The sequence below is a fragment of the Leucopleurus acutus genome (assembly GCF_964270905.1).
Source record: "Leucopleurus acutus genome assembly, chromosome: 10".
Taxonomy (NCBI): Eukaryota; Metazoa; Chordata; class Mammalia; order Artiodactyla; family Delphinidae; genus Leucopleurus; species Leucopleurus acutus.
The window spans coordinates 103,271,844-103,282,043 of NC_139153.1; the positions used below are offsets into that span (position 1 = coordinate 103,271,844).

The window sequence follows — 10,200 nt, forward strand, 5'->3', positions numbered from 1 at the left end:
GATACAACTCATACTAAGTATATGGTACCTTGAGATACTGCCTTATAAAAATAAGTATAGGGGACTTCCCTGGTGGTGCAGTGGTTAAGAATCCGCCTGCCAATGCAGGGGACATGGGTCTGAGCCCTAGTCTGGGAAGATCCCACATGCCGCGGAGCAACTAAGCCCGTGCACCACAACTACTGAGCCAGCGCTCTAGAGCCCGCGTGCCACAAGTACTGAGCCTGCGTGCCACAACTACTGAGCCTGCACTCTAGAGCCTGCGTGCCACAACTACTGAGCCCACATGCCACAAGTACTGAGCCCACGTGCCACAAGTACTGAGCCCGCGTGCCACAAGTACTGAGCCCGTGTGCCACAAGTACTGAGCCCACACTCTAGAGCCTGTGTGCCACAAGTACTGAGCCCGCATGCCACAACTACTGAGCCTGCACTCTAGAGACCGCATGCCACAAGTAGTGAGCCCTCGCGCCTAGAGCCCATGCTCTGCAACAAGAGAAGCCAAGGCAATCACCGCAATGAAGAGTAGCCCCTGGTGGCTGCAACTAGAGAAGAGCCCGCGTGCAGCAACAAAGACCCAATGCAGCCAAAAATAAATAAAATAAATGTTTACAATAAATAAATATATACAATTTATGGATAAATAAATATACATATACAGTGTTGGGCAATATGCATTCTCAACTCTTTTTTTAACGGGTGGAGGTGTGCAATGAAAAAGCACAGTGATCACTGCTTTAATGTAACAAATGCAAAACTGGCATTAACCACGTGAAGAAGCCTCTGGCGGAGCAGAGCATCATCAGGTCGTCGTTCCTGGCAACAGGGGGACGAATCACAGATAGTTGAGCTGCAGCATGAAGAACAATTGAAATGTCACCGGATGAAGAGAGGAGAGGGTAACTCCAGGTCGACGGCACAGCATGAGCAGAGACTCAGAGGCGGGGAGAACACGTCCTGAAAGGAGATGGGCGGGCAGGTCCAAGTCTCCTGGGATGTACTGTAGAGGCAGAGGGTGCAGGTGACCCTGGGATGGCAGATCACCCGGGCTGGAGCAGCCTGAACTCTGCGCTAAGACTGTGGACCACGGGGAGTCCGTGGAGACGAATGAACAAGGAGAGCCCGGAGTCAACAGTACTGGGATGCCTCTGACACCACTTTCGGGGCAAAAGGAGGAGGAATGAATGATGAAATTGATCCTGGTTTTTAAAATATCTACCTAGTGTCTATGTATCTATCATCTATGTATCTATCTATGTATCTATCAATCACTGAGAAACTTGGGGCACCATATTAGCATCAAGACAAAAAAGGTGCCACTAGGTATTTCATAGATAGTGAGGAACTAATTCTTTATTTTTAATTGTGGTAAAACGCACATAAACGTAAAATTTGCCATCTCGACCATTTTTACACACACAGTTTAGTGGCATTAAGTCCATTCACATTGTCGTGCAATCATCCCCACCATCCTCTCCGGAACACTTTTCGTCTTGCAAAACTGAAACTCTGTCCCCATTAAACACTTACTCCCCATTCGCCTCCCCACTGGCACCCACCCGCCTACTCTCTGTCTCTATGAATCTGACTACTCTAGGTACCTTGTATACATGAAATTATACAGTATTTGTCTTTTCATAACTAGCTTATTTCACTGAGCATAATATCTTCAGGGTTCATCCATGTCGTACCAGGTGTCAGAATTTCCTTCCTTTTTAAGGCTGAAGAGTATATTCCATGTGTGTGTAGACCACATTTGGTTTTTTTGTACATTCATCTATTGCTGAACACTTAGGGTTACTTCCACCGTGGGCTACTGTGAATAACGCTGCTGTGGACAGGGGTGTACAAATATCTCTTCGAAATTCTGCTTTCAGTTCTTCCGGAGATACGTGAGAAACCAAATCTTTTGATACGTTTCCTCTCTAGTGGTTATTTTGAAAGAGGTAGAGAGTCCTCCCAGAGGTACTCCTAATGCATTATTTTCTTGAAAATGTACCATGAATATGTGGTGGCCACTAAAAAGGAGGCTGAACACGTCAAGCCAAGAGTTCCTGCTCAGAAGGTGACCTGTTTCTGCAGTGAAGACATCGTTAATGGTGACCAGACGTCTAAATCCAAGAGGCCAAGGGTGTTACTCTATGTATTTGTGTGCATCTATCTATCTGAATACACGTTTTAATTCCATTTAAGTGGCAAGTAAAGGTCTGGGGCAGATGGTGAGCTGCCTGGATCTCCATGAGCACCAGTGGCTGGGGGACTGGTTTCTACTGGGGGGTCGGGGGGTGGCAGCCCCGCAGTCACATCACTACTACAGCGATCTGTGCTGCAACTTAAAATGGCTCCCCTCCTACCTTCTGTGTGTAGCGTTCTTTTCATAAGGACTTTATTTCTACGTTTGTTGATGTCACGGGCTGCACGTGTCAATCTCAGTACGCTATAACGGTCCCATTCAAGGGTGGTTTCTACTCTGCTTCTATTTTCCGCCCAGTCTGACTCTGTGTCACGAGATGCCCGTCCACCCAGGATTCACAGAGCCCGCATCCTCTGGCCTGCCCTCCCCCAGCCCAGGAACCTTACAAACCCCTGACGGCGTAGGGGACGGGGGGCCGCTTATAAAAGGGAAGCTGTGCCCGGGAAAGCCGGGTCCGGCTCCCTCCGCCGATCTGCAGGACAAAGACGGTAAAGCTCTTCCGTGAAAGCTCAGCGCTCTCAGTCTGGACTGAGGCCATTTTAACCCAGATTCCGTCACCGGCCGTGGGAAAACAGCCAGCCTCACGGCGGAACAAAAGTGAACGTCGCCGCACACCCTGCATTCACGGCCTCGGAATTTTCTCTGCTCATCTCCGTCTTTTGTTACCTGGGTCCCCACAGAGCCCCACGACTGCGGAAGGACGAGGGCTTGAGGCTCCCACCCAGGCAGCCCTTTGATTAAAGAGCCCCCGGGGCAGCTCTGCCGGGAGCTGCTGGCTTCTCACGGGGGGAGGGAAGGCCTGGGAGGAAACGGGGACAGTGGGACATCAACAGGGGGAGTGACAAAGCTGAGAAAGCACACGTCTCGGCGAGTCCCGTGAACCCTTTCCACTACCCCCTCCCCGCAGTCACAAGACAGGGCTGGACCCCTTCCTAGGCCCAGTTCTCCGGGCATCTGACTCCTTTGCATAAATATTAGGGTTGGTAGCTTTCCAATATTTCTAGCTGGAGAGCACTGGGACGGGTAAAAAAGGAAATAATGATGGATTTGCAGTCTCTTTCTTTCGATTCCTCTTCATTCATTGGCTAAGTGTCGGTTGCCTAGGAAACCGCGTGCATCTCGGCGGCAGGGTCGGCTGGCAGGCTACCGGGCCTGTGAGCTGTGTATTAAGTGGTGAATGCAAGCAGGCAGTGGGAAAATCCGAAGGCTACGAGTCTTGCAATCTCAGTGTGTGTAAAAACATATATCTTGCTTTAAGAAAACGACGCTTTAAAAATTTACTACCAAATCAGCTATGTAATGTCCCCTTTCTATCAGACTTCAATTAATTAACACAACTCTGTGGCCACGTAAGAGATAAATGCAAAATCACTTGAGAATGTGCCCCTGAAAATACTCTGAAAAGTGTGGGAGCAAATAGGATTTTAATAGCTTAGCGGGTATCTTACCTCAGCCACACGATGCTATTCATAAAATAAAGGTGGAATTTTATTTTACATGTGTAATTTCTACAATGGTCTCAGGAAGGGAAAAGTTAGAAATGTTACTGCATCGTTAAAGTTAATAGCATGTAAGTGATGATGAAATATACTGTTCTGACGCCTTCATGTCTGATGTACAACGACCGAGATGGAGAGGAATTGTGTGTAATACACAGACAAAAAGAAACGCTTGGATGCTGGAGGACCCAACTGAGAGCGACTTGTCTTTCTCTTTGAAAGCCCTTCTTCACCAGCCTCTTCTCTGAGAGCTAAGCAGAATAAGGGTGATAAGGGTTGGCAGATAAACTGAAAACTTCAGGGAAAGACTTGGCTGTCATCAACACATCCTTCCGACACAAAACCAGCTCCTTGTGAAAAATAAAATGCGCAGTATCATACTTCCAAGTTGGGGAGGGGCCGTGGAACAGTTAACGAGAATGCCCGCTCGGTAGAGGCGGCGGGGATGCGGGACAGTACCGGCAAATGGTATGAAATGAAGGCAGGCCTTGAGCCCAAAGTGCTGAGTCCTCAAGGGCATCCAGGCTTTCGGAAGGATGAGTTCCACCCTCGCCTTATCCTAAGCCCCTTCCCAAAAAAGAAACCCTGGAGGAAAGGGTCCTTTTATCCACGTAATCTTGAACACGCGTTTCCACGCCGGGCCCTCCGCGGAAATCTGGCGGTGAAACGGGAGCTGAGAAATAAACCGTTAGGTGCGGGAGCTGGTGGGGCTCAAGGTGTCGGGCGAGGAGCTCATCCCCGGGAGCGCTGCGCTCGGCGCCCGGGCGGGGCTCTAGCCGCTCGGCGCGCGTCCACACCAGCAGCGTGTGTGCGGCCGTCGCTTGGGTCCTTCCCGCGCGGCTCGGTCCCACCCGAGCCGCCACCCCCAGGTCCGGGTGCTGACACCAGGCACAGTCCTTTCTGCCTGGACGCGGTCCCCTTGCCCAGGGCTGGGAGCCGGGAAGCGGGATTCCGGCCTGAGTCCTGTCTTTAACTTGCTGTGTGACCCCGGGCATCACTCGCCCTGGACGCTTCTGCATCTGTGGGAGCTGGGTTAGTAACTCGGGGTCAGGCGCTGGAGCCCCGCAAGCGGGCATGTGGGCCGATCTTCCGCCCCTCTGCCCCCCGCCCGACCCCTCCCAACCCTGGCTCCGGCCGCCGCATCTGGGGACCTCTGCCCCGAGCTGCAGTCGGGCACAAGGGGTGTTTGGGGGCGGCTGGGCTTTTGTTCTCTCTGTCTCTCTTTGTGCGCAGGAATTGGGCTGAAAGCCCCCCTTCCACCCGCAGCGGGAAGGGAGGCGATGACAGCTTGCTGACACTTCTGGGAGGGTCTCACTCAACAGCTGCGGGCTGCGCTCCGCCGCGGGAACCCGGCTCATTCGGGCCCTCTCGCCTGAGGATGAAAAGGGGTCACGTCACCTCGCAGAAGACCCGTCAAGGGTCAGGGTGGAAGAGGGGAAGCTTCACCCACAGAATTGCGGGAGCCAGGTTCCAGCGCGCGCTCTCCTCCCTCCCTCTCTCTCTCTCTCTCTCTCTCTCTCTCTCTCTCTCTCTCTCTCTCTCTCTCTCTCTCTCACACACACACACACACACACACACACACACGAAAACTAACAAAGAGATCAGCTTCTTGTACTCTAGAAATTGTGGGTTTGAAGGAGTGTCTGGGCTGAGCCTCTGCGCACGCGCGCGGGAAGCGCCTCGGGGTCTTGGGTGACCTCTACCTCGCGGTGCTGCAGTTTTCAGGCGTGTCCCTCACCCGCGGCAGCGGCAAGAAGGTTGGGGACCACGGGGCCGCCTCGGGGTCCGGCGCCTGATGGATGACGAGAATGTTGGCGGTGGGGCGGGCGATGACCTCCCTTGGAACCCAACCCCTTTCTGGACAATAGATGGACTGAACCCAGTGCTTTTTAAATGCTCAGCTCTGGGAGGGTAGCCCACGCATTTTCCAGCTCTTTGTTCTGCCGCAGCCCCGCCCCCGAACCCCACCCTCTTCCGACCGCTGGACAGTCCACCCCGCGCGGCCGGCCACACCCACCCCATCCACTCCCAAGGAACAAAAGCCGACCCGCGGGGTGGAGGGGTCCTGGGTACCAGCCGGGGAGCTGTGGACTCTTGGAGAGGGTCGCGCAGGGCGGAGGAGGCGCGGAGGTCGCCCCAGCCATGGATGCTGCCGCCACAGAGAAGGGGCCCTTGGCAGGAGACAAAAGAGAGGACGCGCGGATGCTGGGGGGGGGGGGGGCGCGGGGCGGAGGGCACCCTGGGGCTCTTGGGCCTTAGGTGTCCAAGGTCACCGCCTTCAGACCCCAACAAACTGATCACACAGGACTTTCTCCTGGGGCAGCCTGTCCTCTCCCAAGACTCTGTGCGACCGAGGTCCGGCCGCAGGACAGCCGTTGGCCTCTAAGGGCTGGGGAAAGGGGCGGTGGCCTCACCAGGGAGGGTGGCCTAGGGGTCTCCGGCCCTGGGCGGAGGAGGGCCGCAACCCTCGCTGGTAGCGAAACCGGCGCCACCCCGCCACCCCTGACACCTGCCAGCACCCGGAGCACAGCGCTCTCCTTTCCGGCGCACCTGACACCCACGGGCTCCCGTCCCCTGGCTCCCACCCGTTCAGTGCCAGCTCTCCCCGCAGACACCCGGCCTGCCACCCTGGTCGCCCTCGCGTCGCCGCCCTCCGCCCTCGGTTCCGCCACCCACCCCGCAGTCGCAGGGCCCAGCTTTTCCACATCCTCCCCCCCCATCCTAGACAATGCGCACGCCCCCATCCTACCCCCGCAGCCCCCATGCCTCGCCCGTTCCGCAAGCCTGTGCTGATTGGCCGCGGGCCCGTGGTCCAGCCCCTTGGACGGTCCCTGGGGCCCGGAGCATTACGTCAGCGGGGCCTGGAGAGCGCTAGCCCGAAGGGGACTGGGGAGCTCGGGCTGGGGGCGCGGCCTGCGCGGGCGGCCCCACCCTCCTCGCATAAAAGGCCGAGCCCGCTGGGCGGACGCTCTCAGCCGGCTGCTTCCCGAGCGCGTTCCCGGTGACCCCGCAGTGGGTGTGTAGGCGGACGGACAGACTGACCAGACGCCGACCGGGGCCAGAAGCAGCGAGCCGGCACCATGCGTGAGATCGTGCATATCCAGGCGGGCCAGTGCGGCAACCAGATCGGCGCCAAGGTGGGCGCGGCGCCCGGGAGGGGCCGGGGTGGGGCCGGGGACGCCGGCCTAGCGCCCTTCGGGGTTGCGGGCGCTAGCGTGGTCCTGAGCAGGCCCGCGGCTCGCCAACCGCAGACCTTCCCGGCTGCTTTGGGCCGCAGAGCGGGACGTGGGCCCGAGGCGACTTTCGGGGGGCATGGGAAGGAACCTTTCAACTTTCTGCTGTAACTCGTTTGGAATCCCGGTCCCACGGCCTCCCTTTCCTCCCGGCTCTTCTCCTAGCCCGGCACGCGGGCCTGGAGAGCGCGGGGGTGTGTCCGCCGGGCTGTGTGCGCGGCTTTGCGGGCGGGGCCCCGACGCCAGGAGAATCGATTTGACGCGCTCGAACCCGAGTCGAGCTGCGGGGGGAGGGGCGGAGAGCGATCTTCCTGAGGTCTCTGGATGTGCTTTGAACCTAAAACCCCCCTCCTTCAGCCCCCTCCGGTCCCTGTTCCCCTGCCCGCCCCCTAGGCGCCGCTGGGGTCCCTGCGCGTCCGCCCCTCCCCGCCAGACCCCCGCCTCCTGCAGCGAGCAGCTGTTCGCCCGGGAAACGCCCAGTTTCAGTTCCTAAAACCCGCCTCCCTCAGCCTTGCAAAATGCAAGCCCTGCGCCTGTGCAGGTCCCGCTGCCTTAAAGCTCCTAGAGGTTGGGTTATCAGAACTGAGATCGGGGATTTTCACTGTGAGTCGCGGCCTCTCTGAAGGGTGGGGCGTGGCTAAATGCAAGCTTTTTGTGTCTCAGTTTTGGGAGGTCATCAGCGATGAGCATGGGATCGACCCCACCGGCAGTTACCATGGAGACAGTGACCTGCAGCTGGAGAGAATCAACGTGTACTACAATGAAGCCACTGGTGATTGCCTTTACCCCTTCCCCTCTCCCCGGGAGACTGACCCCAGGAGTGCGGCCCCAGGGGAGGGTGGACTGGCGGATTTAGGATTCCCATCTTTCCCTGAGGTTTTCCAGCGGGCGCCCCTTTGAGAATCCTGTCATCCTATGTCCTTTGTTTGGGGGAAACAATCAGCGCCTGCAAAAAGGAAGCTGGTTCCAGGCCCTCCTCCCCCGAGCTCTCCGCCTGCAGGTCTGAGTCCTGCTCTGTCCCCGCAGGTAACAAATACGTGCCTCGGGCCATCCTGGTGGATCTGGAGCCGGGCACCATGGACTCGGTCAGGTCTGGACCCTTCGGCCAGATCTTCAGGCCCGACAACTTCGTGTTTGGTGAGTGACTGCCATGGCTGACGGCCTGGGAGGCACATTTTACGCTGGACAGCTCAGGGTGGAGCGGTGTGACCGCCTTAGAGTTGTATAGAGTATAGAGTTGTGTGTTGATTTTTGTCTCAGTATACCCTAAAACAAAATGCCGCTCGGCCTCTAATAGCCAGGTCCCTAACCCTCCTTATTTATAATCCTGTCCACGACCAAATATTTTAATGTCTGGCCATTTTAACAACAACCTGAAATAATCTGCTCGGAGCACTGACTCCCTGAGCTCTATTAAAGGGTTTAGGGAGAAAGGAATCGAAGGCAGTCATCAGGGACTTACGAAGACTCTTTCCCTCCGGCAGGCCAGAGCGGTGCCGGCAACAACTGGGCCAAGGGCCACTACACGGAGGGCGCGGAGCTGGTGGACTCGGTCCTGGACGTGGTCCGGAAGGAGTCAGAAAGCTGTGACTGTCTGCAGGGCTTCCAGCTGACCCACTCGCTGGGGGGCGGCACCGGGTCCGGGATGGGCACCCTCCTCATCAGCAAGATCCGCGAGGAGTACCCCGACCGCATCATGAACACCTTCAGCGTGATGCCCTCGCCCAAGGTGTCGGACACGGTGGTGGAGCCCTACAACGCCACGCTGTCCGTGCACCAGCTGGTGGAGAACACGGACGAGACCTACTGCATCGACAACGAGGCGCTGTACGACATCTGCTTCCGCACCCTGAAGCTGACCACGCCCACCTACGGGGACCTCAACCACCTGGTGTCGGCCACCATGAGCGGGGTCACCACGTGCCTGCGCTTCCCGGGCCAGCTCAACGCCGACCTGCGCAAGCTGGCCGTGAACATGGTGCCCTTCCCGCGCCTGCACTTCTTCATGCCCGGCTTCGCGCCGCTGACCAGCCGGGGCAGCCAGCAGTACCGCGCGCTGACGGTGCCCGAGCTCACGCAGCAGATGTTCGACTCCAAGAACATGATGGCCGCCTGCGACCCGCGCCACGGCCGCTACCTGACCGTGGCCGCCATCTTCCGGGGCCGCATGTCCATGAAGGAGGTGGACGAGCAGATGCTCAACGTGCAGAACAAGAACAGCAGCTACTTCGTCGAGTGGATCCCCAACAACGTGAAGACGGCCGTGTGCGACATCCCGCCCCGCGGGCTCAAGATGTCGGCCACCTTCATCGGCAACAGCACGGCCATCCAGGAGCTGTTCAAGCGCATCTCGGAGCAGTTCACGGCCATGTTCCGCCGCAAGGCCTTCCTGCACTGGTACACGGGCGAGGGCATGGACGAGATGGAGTTCACCGAGGCCGAGAGCAACATGAACGACCTGGTGTCCGAGTACCAGCAGTACCAGGACGCCACGGCCGACGAGCAGGGGGAGTTTGAGGAGGAGGAGGGCGAGGACGAGGCCTGAGCCCCGCGTGCGGCTGGACGTGGCCGGAGGCCCCGTGGCTGGAGGCCGGGAGGAGAGCGAGGGGGAGGGGGGCCCGCGGAAGGAGAGAAGCATGGGCTGGGGTCACCGCGGCCGGGCGCTGGTTCACAGGTGCTCTTCACTGTTGCCCGTCCCTTTTTTTTTTCCTCTTTGTAATATTGATGACATCCATGTAACATCTGAGATCTTTCTGAACTACTGTTGTAATGGCTAAAATCACATAAACGTTTGTGTCCTAATGGTGTCCTCTTTTCTGTCTCTTTATTATCAATTTAAATGTCACTTTCAGAACACATTATATTGAATCCTTCTTTCAGAAAAGCGAAGGGATGGGGAAAATCTCACATGAATTTACTGTTCAATGTGGTAAAACGGAACCAACCACAGTCATACCCAATTTAGGAGGGGAGAGCAATCCGAATTTTAAGATGCCTTCAAGTAAATATGTTAGAGTTGAGAGATGCCTGCTTGAGAGCACACTGACTCTTCTCATGGAGAAACCCTACTATACCTTTATTTCCTCTACAAATAGTTACTACATGCGCACAGCACAGAGAGTGGAAAGAAAGCCGCTCTTCCTCCTGTGTCTTTCCCGGAGGGCAGGCATTCTTATATTGTTATCTTTCTTGCGGCCTTGCAGAAATTTTCCATGAGTCTTGAAACCTACTGAGATTATTCCCTTTTTCTTTCTTCACAGGTTATGATACCAAT

At 56.6% G+C, this 10,200-nt stretch overlaps 1 protein-coding gene across 1 annotated transcript; it reads left to right on the forward strand.

Annotated features, from left to right (window-relative positions):
- Positions 1-6,682: 6,682 nt before the first annotated feature.
- LOC309968083 (tubulin beta-2B chain) lies at positions 6,683-9,628 on the forward strand. Its single transcript, XM_082849204.1, has 4 exons — positions 6,683-6,830; positions 7,590-7,698; positions 7,953-8,063; positions 8,411-9,628. Exons 1-4 carry the CDS (start codon positions 6,774-6,776, stop codon positions 9,469-9,471), a joined length of 1,338 nt encoding a protein of 445 aa, XP_082705330.1. The 5' UTR covers positions 6,683-6,773; the 3' UTR covers positions 9,472-9,628.
- Positions 9,629-10,200: the final 572 nt, after the last annotated feature.